The 24,687-nt window shown below is 40.1% G+C and overlaps 2 protein-coding genes across 2 annotated transcripts in view; both read right to left on the reverse strand.

Moving 5' to 3' along the window:
- Window positions 1–147: 147 nt before the first annotated feature.
- Window positions 148–3,777, reverse strand: MUSTN1 (musculoskeletal, embryonic nuclear protein 1). Its single transcript, XM_041425640.1, has 3 exons — window positions 3,553–3,777; window positions 711–831; window positions 148–490 (listed from the first exon to the last, which is right to left on the reverse strand). Exons 1-3 carry the CDS (start codon window positions 3,559–3,561, stop codon window positions 384–386), a joined length of 237 nt encoding a protein of 78 aa, XP_041281574.1. The 5' UTR covers window positions 3,562–3,777; the 3' UTR covers window positions 148–383.
- Window positions 3,778–6,246: 2,469 nt separating this feature from the next.
- LOC121347190 (store-operated calcium entry regulator STIMATE-like) overlaps window positions 6,247–24,687 on the reverse strand; it is a 34,256-nt gene continuing 15,815 nt past the window's right edge. The window contains exons 2-8 of the mRNA XM_041425639.1: window positions 23,628–23,676; window positions 21,757–21,852; window positions 19,511–19,632; window positions 12,965–13,077; window positions 11,989–12,066; window positions 11,091–11,240; window positions 6,247–10,237 (exon numbers count right to left, since the gene is read on the reverse strand). Of these exons, the coding sequence (XP_041281573.1) occupies window positions 10,121–10,237; window positions 11,091–11,240; window positions 11,989–12,066; window positions 12,965–13,077; window positions 19,511–19,632; window positions 21,757–21,852; window positions 23,628–23,676 (725 nt within the window). The 3' untranslated portion in view covers window positions 6,247–10,120. The remainder of the gene's footprint in view (window positions 10,238–11,090; window positions 11,241–11,988; window positions 12,067–12,964; window positions 13,078–19,510; window positions 19,633–21,756; window positions 21,853–23,627; window positions 23,677–24,687) is intronic.

Raw genomic sequence — 24,687 nt, forward strand, 5'->3', positions numbered from 1 at the left:
TGAGGCCGTGGTGTGAAGAAATTACACTGACACTGTGTCATCAGGGTGTTTCTTCCTTGCATTTGACAGACAAAATCATCCGCCTGCAGTGCCCAAGTGCCCATGGAATTAATCTGAAGTGAAATGAGTCACCACAGTGTGCCAAGCTGAGTCCAACAACCTTTTTTTATTAAACAATTATAGCAAACATTGTCCAATACATAGAAAGAAAGCATGTAATAAAAATGAACATGGAAGTTTTACTCTTTGACATGAGTATATTCTCTACTTAAGGACTTACAGTGGAAATTAGCTACTTGAGTCAACAGTGACTTTAGTGCAAGGAACAGAAATTTTGAAAAATGCTACAACAATAATTTGGTGAGTCATGTCCAGCTCCACTGTCAGCCAAAGACGCTCTTGGCTGGCTCATCCTTCGGTTTCTCAAAGACTGTTTCACCCCCTGTCCGAGCCCCGCTGAATACGGAAGGTGCTGCAGAGCCCATTTGTTCTTAGAAAAGAAAACCAGGAAAGACAAACAGTGAAATATCATCCAAATTCATGGAGTAGAACCAGTGCTGCTGAAATACATATATACACATTTGATAAATACTTCACTTGTACATCAGATGAACAGCAGGCTGATATTCCAGAGGTGACCCTTTCACTTGAAAAGGGCAATTAAATAAATGTTTTACTCTGCTTAATTGCTTCCAATCAAGGAGACTTACCACACTGCCTCATCACTTGGTAGGTTTTGGATTTAATTTCCTGGTTTTTGGCAAGGTTTCCTCTGGCTCCTTTGAGGTCTTCTTCCTTCACTGGAGGACGCTTCTTTTTCACGGGGGCTGGCTAAGAAACAGATGCACACATCAGTATTTTGTGTTCAAAGCACAGGGAACAAAGCTGCCTCCACCCAAAGGCTATAACATACAGAGTTGTTAACACAATATTTCACCTATTTCAGTCCTGAAATTGCACACTCGGTTACTTCCAATCTTCTCATAATCACAATTTCACTGCCCTCCCCAAAATCTGCTACTATTCTTACTGCTCTGAAATTGTCTTTTTATTGTACAGCCTTCAAAAAAGCAACAGACCGCTTAATTAAGAACAAAATAAATTTCTTAGACTTTCTCTGTCCACTCCTGCCTGCTTATTCTGCAAGTAATGATTGGTAATTCAAGAACCTGTCCAATATTTGGAAAGGGAAAAATCACTTTATTACTAAATTGGGCTTGTGCCTCAGTCTGCTTACTACTTCTTTGGGAAACCAGTCAGAGAGATTCCAGATTTAGAGTTAAGTTTGAATAAACACTTGACTCATAGTTAATAATCTTAAATTTAAGGAACAAAAGGATTGGAGCACTCAACAAGGCTCTCTGCTGAACACATCTGAAGCACTGGACTTCGACCCCAATGAAGGAGAAGGAAACCTAATACAGAAACAGATGCCTCATCAAGTATTGCACTGCAACAGCCAAGTACTAATCTGTTCACAGTTTATTCCACGACAAGGAAACAGGGATAACATTGCTTCAGCAGCCTACCCCTACCTTTAAATTAGGACTGCACAACCAAACACAACCTCACTCCACAGCAGCCAACACCATAAGCATTCCTCCATCAGCTTATTATTTCACGGACAGATTTTCAATGTCCCACCAGGCAGCCCTCATGGCAAGATTCAGGGGCACAGGGATATGATTAAGAGGAACAGAAGACCCCCACGCTCCAACTCTAATAGATTTACACACTAAAAGAGCAACAAGACACTTCTCTGACCATCACTACGTACAAAGAGCTTCTGATATTTGGGTTCTGGCAGTGGTGGAGCTCACTCAGGCACTTGCAGGCACTGCCTGTGAGGCTAAAAGCAGTTGTGGAGGGAAACAAATCCCTCAAGGCCTACAGATGGCTGGAGCAGCGAGTCCCAGGGAGCTTGCAGAGACAGCGCCCGCATGGCTGGCTCCTGGACGGGTGAGCTGGCTCCACTGGAGCACATTTTCTGCCTGCTGCAAATTCCTGGGAACGCTCAGAATAGCTCACTGTCAATCCCACTTGGATGTGTTGTGGGAAACAAAACATTTATGAGATCTCTGGGGAAAACACTCGTGAGTAGCCAAAGCAAGTGAGGGGAAAGGGTGTCAGCAAACCCTTCAAAATTCACAACACCTCATGCATGGTTGTTCAGCTGCTGACTGAACATCCCCACAGCCAGGGAGTCACCTGTCTTTCTGGAATGACAACTGGCACATGATGGGAACAGTCCCTCATGCTCACGGCACACCCCACAGGCAACCATCCCAGGAAGGGAAAAAGCCCCTTGCTTTATTAAGAGGAATATGAAATTTGCAAAGGTCCTTCACCCATTATTGGTAACAGACTTCTGTGAGGCTTCTTCCCACTGGGACAAGGGAATTTTTGGGAACAGGTTGAGGAAAGGTGGCTCTTGAGATGCACAAAGATACAGCCAGGCTGAGCAGAGCTCTTGAATGTCACCCAGTTATTTTAAAATAAACCGTCTCACGCTCTGAGGATTTTCCATCAGGACAGTTGCTGCGGATTAGTCGGTCCTAGCTGAGAAGCAAAGCTGGTGAGCAGAGAGGTTACGCTGAGCCCTGGCCAGCAGCTGCCACTGTCACAGCCCCACCACTGCTAACTGCTGCCAGAATTTCTGAGCAGGGGTTGCCAGGAGCCATTCCTGGCGCGGGCGTGCAGCCTGTGCTTTATCTACTGCTGTCACAAGACAGAAAGTGCTACTTTACAAAACATACAACTGGCTTTTACGTTCCATTTTCTTTGGAGTAAAGAAAATCAGCTGAACTGAGTTACTCTCTATGGCTGAAGAACTGTGGTCTTTGTGCTCCTGCTCTCCATCACACCAATCCTGTAAAACTCTCTTGCTGAGGAGAGCTCTGCCAGGCACATGCAGCTTGTGATGCAAATGCAACATTTACCTGAAACCTCACCATTTCTGAGCTCATTTCAAGAGCACTTTGAAACACTGATTATTGGGGCATGCATTAAAGACAAAGCATTAGTAATAAAATGAATATAAAAGTACTCATTTTACACAAAATTTCAGTCTCAAATATCTTTTCCTAACAGTCAGAATGTTCAGTCACACTCTTTTCTCCTGCATGTTAATGCACTAATCTTTACACAGTGACATTTCAGCACAGCCACCTCTTTGCAAAACAGAATTTCAGAATCACTGTTTGAGAAAGTGTGCCAGAAAGTCACAAATTCCTCCATCTCTCAAACATCCCAACGCAGAGCAGGGGAAGGGATTTTTCCCTTTCTACACAAATAAAAATATTTAAGGTAAACCAGAACATTTTAAAGCGAAATTAATTAACCACGTAGAGAGCAGCTGCTTTCCTTCTTCACCAAATAACCCACAATAAGAATGTACTTGTTAAAATATTTTAATCCCACAAGTCACAGAGCAGAAAAGCTGAATTCACGGAGAGGAACTCGCTATAAGCTTTTCCAAGCGCAGCATCCAGACCAGTAGCAGGTTTGCCAGGCGCTGCTCCGAGGGCTGGCAGCGCACAGATGTCCCCGTACCTGTGACATAACTGCGGCGCTCCCTCGCTGAAATCCCTCCCAGGTTGTTCCCGACTTTGATTAAATCCAGCCCGTGAGCTCTGCGAGCGCCTGTTGTTTTCCTGGACTTATATAGAGCATCCGAGTGAAGTGACGGGCTGGCTCATGTTCCCGAAGCAGCGGCGGGATGATTCAGGTCGCGGCAGGCTGTTGTTGTCGGAGGTTTATTCCTGGCGATGACTCGGGCGTGCAGCATTCACCGCGCTGGGCTGACGGGGGCAGGCAGCTGCGGCAGTGGGGAAGCCGGGTCCCTAAAAAACGCTTCCCGGGGAGTCCGCTGGGGCTCTGTTTATAGCTTAAAAAGGCAAAATGTTGTTATGGACACAACATTGACTCTGAACCCTCCTGGGGAAGGGAGGGGGAAAAAAAAGTGGGCATTGCTTTCCCAGCATAACAAAATATGTGTTCTCTAAAGACGATACAAACCTGAAGTCCAAAGCATAACTGAGCCCTGAATCACTCTAGCACAGGGATCTTTAATAGGAGAGTGTTTTGTGTCTTTTAGAGAGCTAATAAAGTAGGATATGGTTTTACCCTTACAGCTCTATCTCAGATCATGCTCCAGTGCAGGGTCTTACACAACTCAGTAAAATCACTTTCTACTTTCAGCACTACCAGTGAGTTTAACCATTTCACCCACATCTGTACAGGAACAGCTTACTCAGACATGGATAAACTTGGTGTTCCCCACTGTACTTGCTGACAGCAGTAAAACCTTTCTCAGAACTTCTAATATTTGTTCTCTAAACAATTTTTAAATTAAGTAAAGCCCTGCCATCCCTGAGCATGAATTCTGTTTTTCATTACTGGGAGAGGTTTTAGTGGGAGATTGTTTCCCTTTTGTTTTTTTATATTAAATCTTTACATCATGAAAAAAAAAAAAAAAATCAGCTTCTGTGACTGCACTCAACACCTACAAAGAACCAAGACTCCAGCCAGATGGGTTAACGACAGAAGGGCAGGCATGGCAGTCCTCCAAACACCTTCCACTAGAGAGATCAATTGTTGTATCGGCAGAAATCTGCCCTAGCCTTTTCTCAGGCTCTGACAGTGCTTTTAGGGTACAGTGAAGCACAAGAGGTCACAAAAAAATTTGTTTTTCACGATGAAAACATGACATCAAACCACAGCTACAGCACTGTACGAGCAGGACAGTGAGATCCGTCAGCTATGAACTACTCCCCAGGCCCCTCAATGCCCAAACTGCCTTTAAGCTGAACTCTTTCCAGGCCTGAGATCTTCTCCTTTATTGGGGGAATTATTTGTAGGCTAAAACGCAGCTTGGATGTTATGTCCTTAGCTATTCCTTAGGTTGATTTTCTATTTTAAACCCATATCTTAGTAACCAGAAGAAGCATTTCTGCAGAGCAGCAGTGTCCTTAGTAGGCCAACAAAACAGGAATAAAACATTGACCTTGGAAAAAACAGATTTTTTTTTTCTATTGTACAAAGCAACAGTTCTCTACTAAGATGTTCCTCTACAGTCCCCCAAGCATCACTATTCTGACTATCTATTATGACAGGAAAATAACATTCTGCGTGTCTAAAGCAAATATTTAGAATTCAAGACACTGAACTATTATCTTCCCTTCAGCTTTCAAAATTGCTTCAGTTAATTGGTACTGCATATTTCTCACTCAAAAGCAACAGAGTTGTGCTTTCATAGCAGTTTTATCTATACAAGCAAAATCAAACCACTCATACCTCGCTTGCCATTTGGGGCAGGTGAAGTGTTTAGAGAGGCAGGCAGCACGTCCTGGGGTTTCTAGTACATCCTCAAAGCCTGGAGAGTTCTGTTCTCTTCAATTCCATTTCCTAAACCAGCACTCAAACAAGGAGCACATTTTCTTGTGCAGATGATCGGCTATTTTTCCTCACAAAGAACCCAGCCTAAATCTACAGTTAGTTAAATTTTAGAGTAGAAATCCTGCTCACCTGGTTGAGATCCTTGAGATCTGTTAAATGGGACATGAATGACAATGGAACAAGATGGCTCATTTATCCAACAGTGGCTATTAAAAATACAAGTTTTAATCTTCCACTGCAACAGGAATAGTGGAAAACTCCTTTGCTGGAGAAATGGTTTCAACTAAAATATGGCAATGACTATAGAGAATTAAGTGAATGTACACACGGCTGTCACCGTGGTCTCCAAACCTCAGGGAAGATTTGACTCCTCCAGGAAAGTGCTAACAACCTTGGAGGGGACTGACACTTTAGGTAGAGTGAAGATTATACTCTGAATTCCCTGTATGGGTGCAGTGGGTATGGGACTGCTTGGATGTGGCAGGTGGAAAGTATGTAAACAATAGGCAAGTGTTACAGAGGAGTTACAGAGGCAGGATTGGGTCCATCCTGTTCAGCTCCAGCCCTATAAAAACCCTTCCTCAGGAAAAGGATCTGAGAGGAGCCTGCAAGGATTCTTAAACTTGTAAAAAAAATTTGCAACTTAAGAACAATGCCTCTTCCTGATCAAATGGGACTTGCCATTAAGGTAAATAAATATACTGAAATTAAAATCAACATAATTGATTGGGTGCACAATTAGAGCTGAAGTTAAACTCAAGTAGCAGAACTTGCTTCCCATGAGAGCACACCCTAGACACTGAAACACAGGCACTTTGAAACAGAACAAGTATAAAACAAGTGTACAAATCTGTAATAAGTCAGACTTTATTGTAAACCATTATAATGTAATTACATCAGATACCCTTAAAAGTTTAAGGTAACACCACTGATTAAACAAAATGGTCCAAACAGAGGGCAGCAGAATACAGCTGTTGGTTTTGCTCACATTTGCTATACTCTGAATTTACTTACAAACAAATCCCACATTCAGTTTGAGACGGATACCCACACAAGACGAAAACACCTACAAAAGAGTCCCTTTTTTAAAGATACTGCAGTTTTACTTTGTAAAACCATAGTAGTCATTTTCAGTAATTGAACTGGAAACTTCATCTAAAAAAGTTTGCACGCCTATGCTGTAGATGTACTCTGACTTGGTGTGGCTGAATTTATTAGCTTTCACTACTGGTTTCTCCTGTAAAAAGCACAGCAAAGTTGCAAACACGGGTTAGTCAAGCACAGTGGCAGAGATTCCTTGTGATGCTCAGCTCTGAGCAGAGCAGGAGAGCCCAGGCCCCCCTCCCCAAGCTAGGCAGGGATCAGAGCAGACACCTGCCCGAGGGGATCACTTTGCATTGCTCTAATTTGCAACTCAGTTTCTGAGTTTTCCCTGAAGAAAAGCTATAGTACATTTTAGTTAGCAACATTAACAGACAGCATTCACCTATTTAAATAAGACAAGGGGACCTGAACATATTGAAGCCAGAACTTGGAAACCACATACTAGACAACACCAGTGTTTTAAGTTTATGCAGATGTGTCACAGGTCAGATACTAGGAACAGTTAATGCATTTAGGCTGACCACTCGTGGTAAACTCCATCTCCACCAATATTTGTGTCTCTTCTCTAAGTTATAAACCCTTTCTCTTACTCCGGCATTCACTACATAGCTTATTTTCATGAAACAGAATCCTATTTTCTAAGCACAGCCTGAATTAAACTTTTGCTATGAGTTGTCCTGAAGTACCTTTGCCAGGCAGAAATCTGAGTGACTGGAGGACAATGCAAACGCCATGTTGCAGTATCACACTTGATCAACTCTTCATGAAAAGTCCACTTCAGCCTGTGCTGCCAATACATTTTAGCAAGTGGTAAGACACAGTGAAGCACTAAACACACACTCCCTGCTCCCACATACAAGCTTGTCAGACAAAAGGACTTGTCCTACGCATAACTACTGCAAGAATTCCAATTTTTACCTTACAGAGAGGAAAACTGCCAGTTTTACATTTTCCATCTTTTTCACAACGATAACAAAGAGTGTATAGAAAAAACAGCCAGATTTTGTTATTTAACTAAAATTCTGAATAGAATTATTGTCTTAGTAGAGAAAGTAATTTTTTCCCCTCTGAAGGTTGCTCCTCCTGTTACTACTGTGGTATTTAAAATACTTCTGTGTCTTTGGATCATAGTGCTTTACTACATCATCTTGCTAGGCATATCTAGATCTCACATCAGGTGACATTTAAGCACTTAAGACATGAAAAATTAGGCATTCAGAATCTTTGCTATAACCACCTTCAAGAATCTGCTCCATAGCGCTTTATACTGTTTTGCACTTGGTCAATAAGCTTGAGGTCTGCTCAAAACAAATATTTTTACATGATTAAGGCCATAACTTTATACTGACACTTCACAGACTAAACATGAGACTAGAATAATTTTGATAATTGAAGTAACTGGAGGAGGGAAAAGGAAGATAAGATGCAAGCTCGCACAGTGAAATTTGTGTGCGCTGCTCCGTTATCTCAGCTGGCGAGGACAGCCATGGCTCCGCACTGGGACGGAGCACATGTTCAGTAGCTTTAGTTCACTATCTGAAACAGAACAAATCCTATGCTAAAAAAATAAATGCTGACAATTGTGACAAGAGCCAGTCCTAGCTCTTAAATCCCTTTGGAAAAGTGAGCTGTAGGAGACTATTCTGTTGATGAATTCCTTGAAGTACTGTGCTTTTGGAGATCTGCGCCCACCCAGTGGTCAATAGTCAAGAGAAGATGCAAGTCATACAATCAATAAAAAACCCCAAACCCCCCAAACCAGAGGCAACACTGATTAGGGACATTTTCCCATCCCCACCCCCATGTCAAAAGAACTCAGGTAAACTTCCACTGACATTAGTCTCTAGATTTAGTCTAAAAGAAACACTAGTGCTGTAACTTATTGCAGTTCTTACGTTTCAGTGCACAGTAACAAAGGTCAGTGGCTCAACTAAAACCTTGGGTTTGGTAAATGTCCCTTTGAGCTGGCTGGACACTCTGAGGTGTCAGAGCATCGTGTCCCCTTGGCAGCCACCAGGAAAAGGGATGCTGGAATAGTGGAAGTAAGCACGGGAGCGCACGCTTCACTATTTACTAAGGCCCAGTTAAGTGGTCTGGATAATAAATCACATTAAGACCTAGTATATCTATAAAAAATGTAAAAAATCTTAAAAAGTTCTGAGCAGTTTTCCAATGAAACTGGTTTAAGGCTTGGAATTTTTCTGGTGTCCAGATACTACAACAGACCTGCATTCAAGGTCTGTTGTCACCTCTTTGACACATCGCCTTGTCCTGCACAAGGTTTAGCTAAGCAAGGAAAGCTGTCAGAAACAATCATTTAGAAAATATGCAAAGCAAAAGGATATAACTGAAAACATGTCTGCTAGGTTTCAGATCACCACGTGCTCTCAATTATCAGAAGAGACACTGAAAATCCCAGAAACGCTGTGGTAACAACTGCACTGTACCCCTTGGGGTTGTTCTTTTACTATTGAAGGATAATGAGACTTTATGGAAAGTAAATAGGAGAAATTTTGTTGTTGTTGCTGTTAAGCACATTAAGTAGAAGATTGCTTTTCCAAGAAAAAACAAGGGACAGAATTATATTTGCAATATTGTATCACAACTGCTATAATCAGATCACAGTCCTGTACTGCAGGCCCTATAATAGGAAAAGTATCAGAAATGTTCTATCTCTTTTGGGTCATTTGAGAGGTATGCACAAGAGACTTGCAGAAACAGAAATAATTAGAGTATCCATAGATACTCATTTCACAAATAACTTATCACAATGGATTTTTGTTATACACTAAAGTGCACCTTTGTCAAATATGCAAACACCACCTCCTACTGAAAAAGGTATTTTCAAATTATATGGTCAAGAGCACACATAGGACTGCATTTTTTAGTGATATTTGGTGACTTCAGCAGTGACAGAGAGCTTTTCCCTTTGCAATGCCTTTGTCTTAAATCAGGAGACAAGGATAAATAAGATTTTCACTACAAATCTTTTGACCTGTTCTGCACAAAAAAGGGAACTGTACCCATTTCTCTGATAAAGAGAATCTTTAAATACAACTGTATGAAAATATAACTTAAATATAAAATAGTCAGATAGATTTGAGAAGACTTGGAAAAAAATCTTTGTTCCACCTATTAGTTCCATAGGTACCCGGTAGCAAGTAAACATTTGTACTTAAAAAAATAATGTTAAGTTACAGCTTGTAACCATAAACTATTCTGCTCTAGGAATTATGCTGCAAAAGCCAGTTTTAGTAATAAAACACACTCCTTTAACTTAGTCAACTCTGATGCCTTTTTGAGAACTCCATACACTGTCCCATCAGTAACTGAAAGTGAAAGATTCTGTATCTGTTCTCTCGGATCTTCTCTGACACCTCCCACACGAATCCTTAGTGACTCGTCTGTTTTCCACACATGATGAGGGGACATTCTTGCATAACTGGTCAGTGTGTTTGTAGTGCAACTGAACTGAAAGTCTTCCAACTGCTTTGCCTTCTGTTGGTAGACCTTGCTTCTGAGTCAGTTTGTATGAAAAGGGAGATGCAATTGCAACATTAAACCCCACTGACAGAAGTTTTTGCCACGAAACCTGCAAGTCCACAGGCCAAGGAATGTGTCATACGGGCAGACCAAAGCGATGCTTCTTCTTCTTGATGGGCTTTAAGTTGGTCAGCCTGCGCAGATCCTCCTCGGCGTCCGACTCCTCCATCTCATCATCTGCTGAAATAAGGATCTAAAAACAAATTACAGCTTCTGAGCACATGGAGCAGTCACACTCCTTCTTTCTACTTTTACATTTTACTTTTTTATGCTTGTAGAGCATCCTATTATTTGCTCAAGGAAGAGCTTACAGAACACAATTAGGATTTACTGACACACTATCAAATATCATTGCAGATACCATCAGAAACCTCCAGTAAATTTTTCAGAAGGATGGATACATATTATTCTCAATACAGCCACTGACTCTGAACCCAAAGAGTGATGCCAGAACAGTGGAGGCAGCTTGAGAGAACATTTAAGGTTGAGTAACACTGGTAACACTGCAGTCACATCTCCTGGCAAACCCCATATAAATAGCACCGTTTGTCTCACAGAAAAGTTACATTAACTTACTAAAGCCAAACTGACTCACCTTCAAAGAAACCACCCATCTTTCAGCTGAACTAAAAACTGCTCACAATGTAGTTTAGAATAACGTTATGCTATGGCAGCTGTGTAAATAATTCTTGAAAATCAGATCAGTTGCCTCCACCAGCTCCCTCTCACTTTAAGCTATTAACCTCCCTTTGAATTAGAATTGTCTATTAGTTTTGTATTCCCTGTGAGGTTTTTTTAAAAGCATTTACAGCAGAGCCCACCCATGGTATTTACATATATTATTGGGTCTTTCTGCCCATCTGCAAGGAAATTAACTGCCAGAGTGGTACAACAATGACTTTTTCCTTAACTGGTTCTCAACTGCCAATGCCAGGAGCTACTGCTCAGCACATCAAACCTAAGTTGACAGTGCTACAATGAAATCAGTACCAGGAGGGATGAACTGGACTGGTATTACATTAATTGCAATAATTAACTCTACATACTTCTGACTCTGACTCCTCATGTGATGCTGCTCTCCTGTATCGAACTTTACTTCCATTTCTTGAATCTTGTCCTGCTTCTTTTTCTTCAAGTTTAGCTTTTGTCTTCCCTTTCTTCATAAGGAAATTATCTACTACCCAGAACATTAACGCCTGTTAAAAAGAAGGGGAAAGCAACAGTTGAGCTTTCTTCAGAGTAGAAGAAAGGTCCAAATACTGACCAAATTAATTTGACAATAATTCTGAATTGGCCAAAAGCTAAATTTGGTGCAGACACAGTGTCACATATCTTATTACATCTTTCAGCAACGCTCTAGATCCCAGCTACTTTATCCCTTTGTGGAAGAGAAGAAAATCAGAACAGTAGTGACTATTCACAGCGATTGTATATTAACTCTTCATGTAGCAATGCTTTACCAGCAGTTATTACATGCAAGGACACCCACTGTCTCTGGCTCTAATCCCTAAATCCCTGATTGCTGCAAGAGTGTACTTTGGGAAGGATGACTGCACACTTGCCCTTTTCCTCTGCTCCACCACAGGCCAGCTGCTATTATAGCTATGGCAGACACAGGATACCTCACAGGACGTCTGTCCTTAGGCCAACTGCTTCCTAAAGCAAATTTCACTGTAATTTTATAATCTCTGTGTCAGTCAATCTACTGAAGTAATCAGGCCAAAGGGGTCTATGAGGCATTTCTGCCCCTCTCCTGAACCTGGTTCTTTAGCTCCATATGGATTTCAGCTTTGTAAAATCTACATATCCACACAATTTACCCATTCTTTAGCAGCCCTTAAATTAAGCACCAAGGTACAGACTGTTTTAAGGAGTAATGTTAATTAATGAACACATGGCAGAAGGATATCCAAGTAAACACCTCAGGAAGTGAGTGGTACTAACGTTAACAAAGAAAGGAACTATCAGCATGACGATTGCCAGCTCCAGCTGGGGGTTCTCTATGGGGTTCAATAAAGCCACCTGTGAAAAGAAAAGCACCGAGTTCAGCTCATGGCAGTACATGCACACAACTGGCTTAGGCAGGGCAATGTTCATGTACAAGCTAATGAGACAGAAATAACGCAGGTGAACCAAAAAAGGGCAGCTTTGAGAAAAGCAAAATATTTAGGACAGCTTATAAATTACCACAGATAAGTAAGTGGGGCTGACAAGAAACTTATCTCTGTCATTTTTGTTTACTGAAGTCTGAGGAGCTGCCTTAGAATCTTGAACATTTTAGAGCTGCTCCCAAGGAACATGTTGTAGATCCATCTTTAGGAAATTTAAACAGAGCAGAGTTTTACAAAATACACAGTAAGGAGAACAGAGTTCCTGAAGAAGTCCAGGGCATACAGTAGAGCTATCTAGTTTTAATGAGTAGTATCAGCACCACTTTGAATATCTGGCTACACAGAATCCATCAAAATAAAGATTAATGCAGTCAGCATCAGTGGATTCACTAATCCACCACAAATTTCTAAAAGTCTACAGTTAAAACCTATCAACAAGGTCAGGCAAAGAAAATTCTTCAAAATACTACAAGAATACAAAATAGCTGTAGGCAAGAATTAGAGTTAAGAAAAGAAAGAACCACTTAGTAGTTTCAAGGGTACTTTAGACAAGGAGATAGAATTAAATTTTGGATATTTCAGTTTACAAAAAACCCTCCAAATACAATATGATATTCCTGGCAATGGATAAAGGTCTCATTAGCAGTATCCCAATTAAACTAAAAGAACATAACACTACTACAGCGTTCATTGGCAGTGAGTGTAGACAATCATGATGCTTGAGCCAAACCAATGAACATTGCTGGGAGCCTTTACAGCTTCCACCTGGAATTCTTCACTTGTCTGTAAAATGCTGTAAAAACACCAACCTCTTTCCACTGAGGTATAAGCAGCACTATGATGATGATGGTTTTCTCAAATGTCATAATCATTATGTACAGAGCACATTGGCCCACCCAAGCACTGCACTGCAGGGGGTCACCTGCAAGAAAGAAAAAAGGTTCAATATATGCATAGGCTTGATTTACTTCATAGTAAACATCTTTAAAAATCAGTATTGGAAGAGGCAGCAGGGCTGCTAAATCCTTCAGAAGTATCTTCTCCAATTCCTTCACTGCTGCTCCTTCCCCTGTCTCTGCCTCACCCCAGCTTTCAAAAAGTATCAGAAACTGAATCTAACAGGACTTTGTCCCACTCAGCAGTACCTGTGATGTGCTCACACTGTTTCAAATAATCTGATGGAAGCAAGACCGATAAACTTTGTGTTTCTCCTCATATTGTTATTTTTGATCCTCTATCATGACATATTAAGTGTCATAAAGGGGAAAATTTGAGGGAAACATGGCTGGGGAAAACACATTTCCCTTTAGTCTAAGTAGTACTTAGATTTCTACCATTGTCTCTAGGCTACCTTAAAGATATTTTTCATCTCTACAAAGTTAGTTACCATAAGTAACCAATTGAAGCAACAGGTGCAAGAGCTGCTATGAAAAATTCAACTGAATAAAAAATTAGGATCATATTTTAGTTCCAGTGTGAAAGGGTCTGAAATTCTGCTGCACCTCAAGGGCAGAATGAGAACCTGAGAGCATGAAGTATCTGCCAGGACAGAAATAAGACCACAAATACTTGAACAGGAAAACTTATGCACACAATTACACTCTTTGAAAAAAGGCAGAGAAAGAAAAAGAAAAAAAAGGGGAAAGAAGAGGATTGGTAAGCCTAACAAGCTTTGCAGGTGAGCTTGAAGCTGCACTTCACCAGAAAACAAAAGCAAGCTCTGGGGGAGGGTGACAGATTTTTCGTCTTTGCAGCAGCCTCTGCAATCTCCTCAAAGGCAGCTCCAAACTCTTAGCCTGGGGATGAATAATGGGCAGTGGAAAATCAGATGCCTTTATGTGTTGGTAATGCATAATGGACAGTGGCTGCTTCCTTTTCTGGAACACTCCTGAAAGGCTTTCAGTATTAATACTTGGTAATAGTCTGAGACTTAGGGTTTGCTGCTGAAATGCTACACAGAGAAACTGATAAATCAGACTGGAGTCCAAAAAAACCAAATACTTCCTAAGCAAGTTTTACTGGATGAGTTTGTGATCAACACCCAACAGTCTGAGAGGAAAGCAATTAAAATGCTTGAGTTTTACAGTTACATACTACAGTTACAGCTTCTCTTGTAAAAACCCGAAGAGCTAGAATTTTGAAAGGGAAAACATCAGTAAGTCAAAGTCAAGCAAGTGTGATTCTTCTGAAGACACAAGGCCTGAATTAGGTTTCAGAATTAGATTTTAGCAATTAAATTCTATACCTCACATTTTTACTAGCATTCTCTATTTTTTTCTCACTAATTAACAAATATTAAAAAATAAACTAGCTTTAGCTACAGCCCTACTATTGAAATGAACAGTTTATTCTAATCTCTTTTCCAATGTTTATTTAATTCCTAAAAGCAAAGACAGTGAAAACAATTTTGCATCTTTTGCAGCTCTCAGGAGATTTTGTACATGCAAATACTGTGAAACTCCGTATTAAAAGTGTTGTGCACTCTCAGCAATGAATGTTTTGTTCCACAATGTTTTTGTGGGGAGCGGTGCTGGTTCCTTTGGGGTTTTATTTTGGTACATGACTGAAATTAGAAGTTGTGTATATTAAATTCTACTTTGAAGATTTTTGTGTGCCCCACTGCACCTACAAAATTATCTCTCAGCTATAATTACAAGTGGGGACAACAGGGATGCTGCCTACTTTGAATTTAGCAAGTCTTTTGACAGTGTACAAGTGTCTTTTGACAAGTAGTATCCTTGAAAAAAGGTGGGAAGATACAGACTGGGGGGTGAAGATACAATTCTGACATGAAGGAAAAAAAGCTTTCACAGTGAGAGTGGTTAAAATCTACTGGAGTAAGTTGTATAGATAAAAGGATTCCTAAATCCTAAACCATGGAGAAATTTAAAACTGACTGGACCATGCCCTCAACAACTCACTTGAGCTTTGAAGTTAATCCTGCTTTGAGCAAGAGGCTGGATTATATGGAGTTCCTTTCTAACCAATTTTTTCTATGGTTTTATAAGCCATGAAATTCAAGTTAATAACATCACCACACCCAGAAGGTGATCCAAAGAGCACCTTCAGACATTTGCACATTCAGAGATTCTGTGCACAAACCCAAATCAGAACTTTACTGTTAATGTTAAGCTCTAATTTAATTTCTAAAGTCTCTTACAGTCATCTCTTGAATTCTGATTTTACACTTGTCATATATAGAATAATCCAGCAAATTACTGGAAATCTTGCTAGTGCAAGAAAAGCAAATAAAGAACAAAACTGAAAAATTTTGAATCCTCTGCAGTGACAACTGTAGCAGCATTTTTGGAAAATGCTGGGCAATGCCAGATTAGTCTATACTTGTATCTGCCACCATCAGCTGCTTTGTAGAAGTATGTTTAGAAACAGTTCTTGAACCCAATACCTGTTATTCCTCTACCCTGTAACTTCCTTCTGTTTTTCAGATCCTGAAATCCTTTTCTTAAGAAAACGCCAACTCACAGAACTACTCCAAAATAAATTTTAAATAGTTTTGAAGGCAGTGCTATCTACCCCACTTGGCTACAAGTAACTTGCTTTGCAAGGGGCAAATAAAAAGCTGGAGGAAAAAGATGCATCACATACAATTTCTGAGCTCTGCCATGGAGAGGCAAAGCCAAGGAAAGAGGCCCCAGCACAATTCAGTTGCCAGTGGAGTTTATAATCACCAGGAGGGATTTATCACCTGTCTTCTACTTGCAGCAACAAAAGTAGCTCAAGACAAGGAAAGGAGAACGCAGGGAACATTTTTTTCAGTACAGATCATGACTCCTTTTCTCCTCTTTACACACTCAAATATATTAACTGATTCTGCACTTCTATTAAATTCCAACTGCTGAAGTAATGAATCTGAAAATATAAAACCATAGATATGAAGACAAATCCAATATAATTTAAAATTCTGGTGTAAAAAAGCCCTCGAGGGAGCGTCATGGCCCTTTGTTCATAAATCAGACTGCAGTGCTGTTTTGCTGTACAAACAGCCACCATTTATAAATGCTGATATTTTGGTATCCATTCCTTCCTTGAGGCATTTATGCTTAAAAACTGTCCTCCATATAAAGAAGAGGCTTTTAAAACCAGCAGGACATTGCTATTTTTGTGACAGCTTCAAGTAATGAATCACCAGGGATCAAGTAATAGAGCTAAGAAGGGAAATGAGCTCACAGTGAGAACTAACTTGAGACAAATGATTATTTAGGCTCTAGAAACACAAACATCACTCAGTCACAAGAAGAGACTTGTCTGGGGGTGGAAGGAGGGCTCCTGTTTGTTTTCCCACATTTACAAACAAACTGAAATCACACTGATCTTCCAAGCTGAGAACTTGACTCTACTACTCTAGATAAAAAGCTCCAAGACTCTGATACTCTTCAGTGAACCATGGGGTGGAGAAGAGAGGAGATCTGTTGAGAAGGCTTCAGGGTGACCTTATTGCAGCATTTCAGTACCTGAGGGGGCTCCAAGAGAGCTGGAGAGGGACTGTGGAGCAAGAGGACAAGGTGGAATGGCTGCCCAATGCCAGAGGGCAGGGTCAGATGGGATATTGGGAAGGAATTGTTCCCTGGGAGGGTGGTGAGGCCCTGGCACAGGATGCCCAGAGAAGCTGTGGCTGCCCTGGATCCCTGGCAGTGTCCCAGGCCAGGTTGGATGGGGTTGGAGCAGCCTGGGATAGTGGAAGGTGTCTCTGCACAAGGCAGGGGGTGGAACAAGATGGGCTTTGAGTGATCTTTCAAAACAAACCACTCTTTGATTCTATGCTACACATTCCATATTTAACTTCAAACCCCCAAGTTCTAAACACACTTGCAACCCCACAGAACTGCACTTTAGTCCCCACTTTTACCCTACTTTATTTAAAAAAAAATCTTATGAAAAATAACGGTGTTCTTTGGGTCAAACTGAAAAATGTTCAATAAACTGGTGATAGAAGGGTTTTCACTTCGGCAACACCAGGGACACTTAAAAGAAGATAACAGCAAATGATCCAATGCAACTTGTTCTTTTAGATGGGATTTCTTACAGAGGGTCCAACCTTACTGCACCTGCTTAGTTTTAGCCAAAACGAATAACTTTCCATCTGCTCTCTAATTCTCTTTATACCAGAAGCCTCTCTCACATGATTAATGGAAATGCAGATTTGCAATATGCTTTAAAACAGTCCTGACAATAGCTTGATTAAAAACCTAACACACTAAGAGCAGGACAGCACATTAATAAAGATGCAGAAAAGAAAGTTAGTGACTAATAAAATGATCTGATACTAGAGAGAACAATTAACAAAAGAGAGTTTATGTAACTTCATACATCACTTAAACACACACACAGAGGAGAACACTCAATAAACAGGTTTAGGTGTTTCAGATCTCCTAATTCAAAGTGACAATACTGGAACAGCCACAGACCACCTCCAAAGCACTACACAAGTTCATCTGCTGATTTTTAAGAACTTAATTACTGCAGTCAGAAATGTCTCATTACTAAAATAAACCCAGGTTCATTTTGAAAGTCAGTAAGAAATAAAGAAATTTCAGGGGAGTGAATATACTCCTCACATCTCCCCATCCACAGACTGCTAATTGTTGAAAGAACATTAAAATGGGAAAGGACAATAGATTACACACAAAAAAATTCAAAATGTTATTAGGGAGAAATAAAATCTAATATCTGACATGATTACAAATACCTACCTACAACTGTAATAGGTACACTTTTTTTTTCTCTAAGTGGAAACTCAAGTTTTATATGGGCTGAAAGCTGCTCAAACGTCATTAAATAGCTTCGAGCCAAACCAACAATCAGAAAATGGGGCTCTGAGGCAAGAGTCTCACCTCTTTCCTTGCCCCTTTGCCTTCCCTGGGCATTGGTGCTTACCTAATCCCTTAGAGACACAAGCCTGGGACAAATCTGGAGGAACTATTTACTTTTTTTACATCTAGTGAATTTTTGATGGTTTAGCTCTCTTGGTCAATTCCCTGAAGAGCCAGTCCAAGGAAAAGAGTGGAAATACTGGACTGTGGCATGTGGGTTAAAAGCAGACAAGCAGTGTTGTGGCAGTGCTGATTTAAACAGCTTAAGTGGCCATAAACTGTACCCTAAAAGATACACATTAAATCTCTATAAATCTAACATGCCCTAATAGCATAGGCAGTTATTTCTAAGTTGCTTATCATAGCTAAACCTCTGACATTAAAGCAAATAGCAGTTAATGTTATTTGATTGCAAACTTCTCAAGCTTTTAAAGTGCTCCAATTTCACAAGGCCTTCACTTATTCTTAGTTCTGTCAGCTACTTAGGATCATAAAAACCAAAGAAATCTACAAAACCAAAATCCTACCAGTAATAATTATAAAACTGCTGTGAAAGCTCCTAATTTGTTAGGCAAACATTTTTAACTTTCTTAAACTTCCCCCCCACCAAACCATAGGGGTTGCTGTTTTTCTCTCTGATGAAGAGCCACAGCTCTCTTACAAGGCAACATCTCCTCCCATTTCTGTCTCAAGGAGCTGCACATGGAATTTCTAGCATGTACACAAAACTTTCATTTTCAGCAATCTGAGAGTAACAGGCAGAACAAAATTAAATGCTGGTGTTAAGAATGTGAGTGATACTCAACTGCAGCTGCAAATCCACAACTTGTGCACATTAGTGGACTTCTAAGTAACAGAAGATAAATTCTGCAACTTCACCTGGAAGTGATTTCACAGCCTGTCCCTCACACATTTTTCACCAGTGATACAGGCCCTACCTACATGCACAAGCTCCAGTGATCGATCCTTGAGGAGCAGCACAGATCATCTTGCCATTCCCTTCTCTGAAGGGATGTGGCTGCTTGAAGAGGGCTGGCAGAACTCTTGGTCTGTATCTTCAGACAGTGGCATGTGGTTCAGTGAAAGCTTTAGCAGGAAATGACTTTCCAGCAATCATTGTTTTAGAAGTGCTTCAGAGTAAATTTATCATGCTGGTATTTTTTCCATGAGATTATAATATCATAATTTGTTGAATCACTCCTTAAAAAAAAATAAATTCAAGGAGTCATTCCAAACTCAGTGAATGCTCAGAGACTTGTTAATTATAATATCATAATTTGTTGAACCACTCCTTAAAAATAAAAAAAAATTCAAGCAGTCATTCCAAACTCAGTGAATGCTCAGAGACTTGTTGAGTTTTCTAAGACACAAGGTGAATACTGCGATACAGAACTTAAAAGAGCCCTCATGACAAGTGAAATATTAAAATGACTGTACAATGATTTTAGGATGAGTTACCCACTTGCTGAAATACTGTGGGATTCTACCCAGAGAATCAGCTCAGTTCCAGAGCAGAACATTTACCATATTCCCCAAAGCGAAGGGACTCCCACTGCTGCCACTCCACGATGCTGCTGACAGCACGGATCCCGATGTAGATCAGCAGCATTCCTAAGGTGGCATCCAGCAAGAAGTTGATAAGGTACCTGAAAGGAAAACCAGACAAAAACCCAAGGAATCAGAGTCCATTTTCTACAGGTTCAGGGTATTTAAACACCATGACTGATAAAAGATCTGTAAGTATGTTGGGAAGCCAGAGTATTGAGAACAATCATTTACCACTTCTGTAATTACACTGAGTGCCTACAATTTAAATAATTCTAGCAGTCTCAATATTTTTTTTTCTGTCCTTAAAGATCCCCAATCTTTCTAAAAACAGTTATTTTCGAAAAACCGTTCACCAAATCCGAGTTTGAATTAACGTTGCATTAGTCAAACATCAAAATCAAGGCTGAGTGTCTGCAGAGGAACCTCGGCAATCCCGATTCTGCACGAGTCCCGCCGAGGCCACAAGAGGCTGCTGTAAGCCCGCAGCAGGAAGGCAGCAGCAGGAGCAGCAGGGAAAACCAGAGGTGCCAGCGGCTATTCCACAGCCCGAGGGGGCTCCCGGCCCCCAGGGATGCCCGGCATTCCCCAGAACACCGAGATTCCCCAGCACGCCGGGCTCACCCCGGGATGTGTCCTTAACCTCCCCGCAGCACCTGCTCCCCACAGCACCAGGCAAGTCTGGACCCACTTTCAAACTTAGCGATATTTTTCCTACGACAGATTTTGGTTAATACCACATGATATTTTTTCTGCTACCAAGAACCTGCACCCTTGTCAAGAAATTATCCAGCTCCACACTGTAATTTCAGTAATCCTGAGAGCACTGAATAATCTCACTCTCCTACTTGTTTTCTGTCATGTTACACTTAGATTAAAAGTGGGATGTGAAAATAAAAACATGTAGATGCAGGAGAGAATGCACATGTCAGTAAACCCTTTATTTTTTTTTTTATTTTGCCTAACAAAATGCTTTGTGTTATTTTTAATAAACAAAGTTATTTTTAATTTAAAATAGTGTAATACACTATTGTGCCTTAGCTTTATACACTGACAATTTCTGACATGCTTTTGTTACCTCACTTGAATATGCACTTTGAGTTATAAAAATTGAATGAAAGTAATTTGCACCTGCCAGTTTTTAAACCTATCAGGAAATTCTTAAATCCATAAGCAAGGAAAATCCTATGATGATGTCTGGTATTGTTGAAACTGTCATAATTATAATTCAAATTTTACAGTTAATGTGCTAAAATAAATGCATTTTGCCTAACAGAATGCTTTGTGGTGTGAAGAGAAAAGCAGTGTTCTTGCACATTTCCCCCATGTAGGAGCACAGAAGGAACCAAGGAGGAATCAGGAATAAAAACTGGCTTGTGCAGCAACACAAGCATGTTCCTTGAGCTGTGTCTCTCCTTTGTTTACACAAAAACAACAAGTGAGCACATGCCATCGAAAGGAACTGGATTGGTTCTAAAAGGCAAATTACTGGGCTTTTAAAAGTAATTTCACAGCTTTCATTACCAGCAATGTGTAAGCTACTTTGAGCATGAGCCTTATCAAGAACAAACCCAAACAATTACCATTTGCTTCAGGAGCTCCTGTAAAGAGCCTGTCGGGGTCTTAGTCATAAAATTTTCAGGTTTAATACACTACAGAGAAATGCTTATCTATTTAGTCACACTGCTCCAAGCATGACATTGCAGAATTAATTTCTGTACTGCCTGGCTACCAAGCAAGATTTCCCATTTTAAAAAAAATTAAAATAATACTGCAGCAGCCGATGTAGGTTTGAGAAGCAAATACAAACACAAATGATTTTTGCTAAATAACCCTGAAAGCAAACTCACTTTATATTACAGCCTTGCTTTACTACAGTGAACACAACTGGATATTCATTTCCTTTGGTCCCAGCACGTTCAGTAAACAAACCTGAACTGCAATGTGCATCCCGAGTCCCCAGTCGTTCACTGGAGAGGGACAAGTAGCAAGGCTTTGCCTTCAAGTTAAAATAGCCACACACAGTCCAGACTCCTGCCAGCCATGAACATAAAGAGAAGAATCCTGATACTTGATTAACTAAGTTTAAACCACAGGTTTTTTAAAGTGACTGATTTTTACCACGAAAACTGTCTTCTCAGCTTTATCTTGCCTTACTATCCACATATACCAGCTCAGCCACAGAACTTCCATAAAGGCTATTTATTCCAAAATTAAACACTCACAGTGAACAGGGGTCTTCTTCTGTAAGGTCTGATAAATAGACATTTGCAAAGTGGATGAACAACATCCCTATGGCTTGCTTGGAAGTATCTAAAAACCTAGGTAAAGTAAAAACAGTTTTTAGGACACACAAAACTGTTTACAACACAGCCAGACATTGCAAATTTATGTTAATTAAAACTCCATCTCTATTACTAATTTTTTTTCTCCAAATGAGAACACACAGAATGACAAAAGTATCATAGTATTTAGTTCTTATTTAACAATGTTCCATTTTAAATTCTGCCCCTATTTTTTCTAACAATAACCCAGATCATATTAACTTGAAACCTACCACTGTAAACGTAAAGTCTACGGGATATCCTCTTGGTATCATATGCATTATCCAAGAGCTAATCCTGACTAACTCTAGCTAAGTCTTTAATAACCTCCTGGAAACAATGAGTATCCCAGCCTTGATAGGTATTTTGGACCTTTTATGTTTATGCATTTTTAGCAAGCCTATGGCATGGACAAAAAAAAAAAAAATTTCATCATGTGTTTGTGGGCGAACAACTTAATAGTGACTAATGAGTCCTCTATCTACAGCATTTCATTTAAAAGTCAGCATATTTTTCACCTGGAAGCATGAAGTGGTTTCACTGAATTTTATCTACAGTACAGAGCTTGGAACATACTGCAAAAGAATTCCAACCTTGACAATATTATCTCCAAAGCAGATGATAAAGTCAGAGAGAAAAGAGTTTGTTACTCAAGGGGAAAATATAAACCCCCACTTAGACAGTGATTCAGCAATGACTCCAGCTCTTACATCCAGCTTTCAGTGGATGTTTCATTAAATGTAAAACATAAGACTCATAATAAGTATTCTACAGGCAAGAGTGTATTCTTTGTATTATTCAGAAAAAGAACCATTTTGCCTGTTGTTTGCATGTCTAAAAAGATCTAAACACCCCAACAGATCCAAATGACATTTTATGCCTGAATTCATCTACCCTCCCTGATAACTGTCTTGAACTTCAATCTCTTCATTCACTGCATGACACAGAGAACTGAGTGTTGGAGATGAGGCAGGAAGCCAGTGAGTTACATATCTAATCAGTACACTCTGCTATAAATCACAATACTTGAGTCCCAGAACAAGATTCTTTGCTTAAAAATTAAGGGCTATCAGTGCACTTGTCAGGATTTCAGGCTGAGGTAGACTGTAGTACACAAAGATTTTGTACTTCTTTTTTCAATAAAGGTCAGTGTTAGTTTTGAGAAGCAACATTGTATGAGCAGAATTTAAACCACTGAAGTCTTGAACAAGTGGAATGGCAGCCTAACACTTACACACCAGTCTCAAAATTGATACAGCTTATGTTGGCATTGCTTCAATCCAGGAACTTTTAAAGTGTAGTAAACACAAACACACTTTTTATACCTTGTATTTTTTATGGTTGATGTACTCGTATTTTTTATCATCCTGTTCTCTATTTTATACATAGCAGGATACTAAGAAAACATGGAATTTTATCTGAGCCCAGCTGAGATCTTCCTCTAAGCTTAATCAAGTTTGTAGATGTTCAGATGCATCTTAGGGCTACTCTAAGTTTCTCTCTTTAGGAAGAAGCACAAATTGAAGCTTTATGCCTAAATGTACATCTCTAGAGATTCCTGGAAGTGTTCAGTACGAAATGACTACCCAGGAAACACACAGGAGGTAGTCTGACTCATGTATTTTGGTTACTTTTTTGGTTCCTCACTGACAGTTACCAATATCTTGTCATCGCTTTTCTTTATTTTAATCATCATGCACTAACATCATCCCTTCAATTTCTACAACGTGCAAGAAGAAAAGAAGTTAAGACTGAAGCATGCAGAAACTTACCATATCCTCCAGGGACGTCTTTCATGCTTTGGTTCTCTGAAGCGTTTTACTAGGAAGAAAAAAAATATAATTGAAGACAATCAGCAGCTTCCAAAGCAACAAAAATATAGAAAAGTGAAAGCAAATAGTCTTGCAGAAATTTTACATCCTTCAATGAAATGGATCTTTCACTACTGCACTTCACCATATCTAACTCCAAGGATCCATTTTCAAAGAAACTCCCTTCTGTCACCTCTCAGCTCCTAGAGCTCCATTCTCTGACTGCCAATATCCCTCACATGAAACAATAATCCACATCTGACCACCATTCCATTGGCCTGAGCTTTCATGACTGCCCACCCAGAAAATTTAATTTCCAACAGTAAAGCAGCTATTAGAAAGAGCTGTTTCTTTTCCTCACTGGAGACCCAAACCCAAATTGGAAAGTATACTCATAACTTGGGGCAGTCCACAACATCAGAATGAAATCAAGTGAATCAGTAGTAGGACAAATACATTCTCTGACAATGTGTCTCTATTTTGTTGGCAAACTGAATTACAGAAGGAAAGAAGGACAGATTTTTTTTTTTAAGTCTGATAATCGCTTCACAGAAAGGCAGACAATTGTTAACGTACTGGAAACAAAAAAAGAAGAAATCAGTATTAAAATAATGACAACTATACATAAAGGCAAGAAAGTAGAGAAGTTTGTCTATTGCAGTTTCATTGCAGTTTACTACACAAACTGTTTGGGCATCTGATAGAAAGCTCCTCTCATACCCTGCCAATCTATCCCAGGTCCATCTGGAAGGATCTAGATGACTCCTGAAGAACAAGTGTGGGAAAACAGAGGGACAAGGGCATAAAAGCAGCTGCTGATGTGCAAACAGTGGCTGGTCCATATATTTGCTCTGTCTGGCCTGAAGTTTGTCCCATCTTCCTAGGAAATTCCATTTCTAACTCCTTCTGGGCAAGAAAACCTTTTTTCCTGCTGGTAACACACACTCAGCCCTGGCAGGGGTCAGAGCTGGGGCAGCCTCACCTCTGTCAGATCTGGCCTCATATCCTAACACAGATTTAT

This window comes from Onychostruthus taczanowskii, unplaced genomic scaffold (assembly GCF_017590055.1).
Source record: "Onychostruthus taczanowskii isolate IOZ18803 unplaced genomic scaffold, ASM1759005v1 scaffold9, whole genome shotgun sequence".
Lineage (NCBI taxonomy): Eukaryota > Metazoa > Chordata > Aves > Passeriformes > Passeridae > Onychostruthus > Onychostruthus taczanowskii.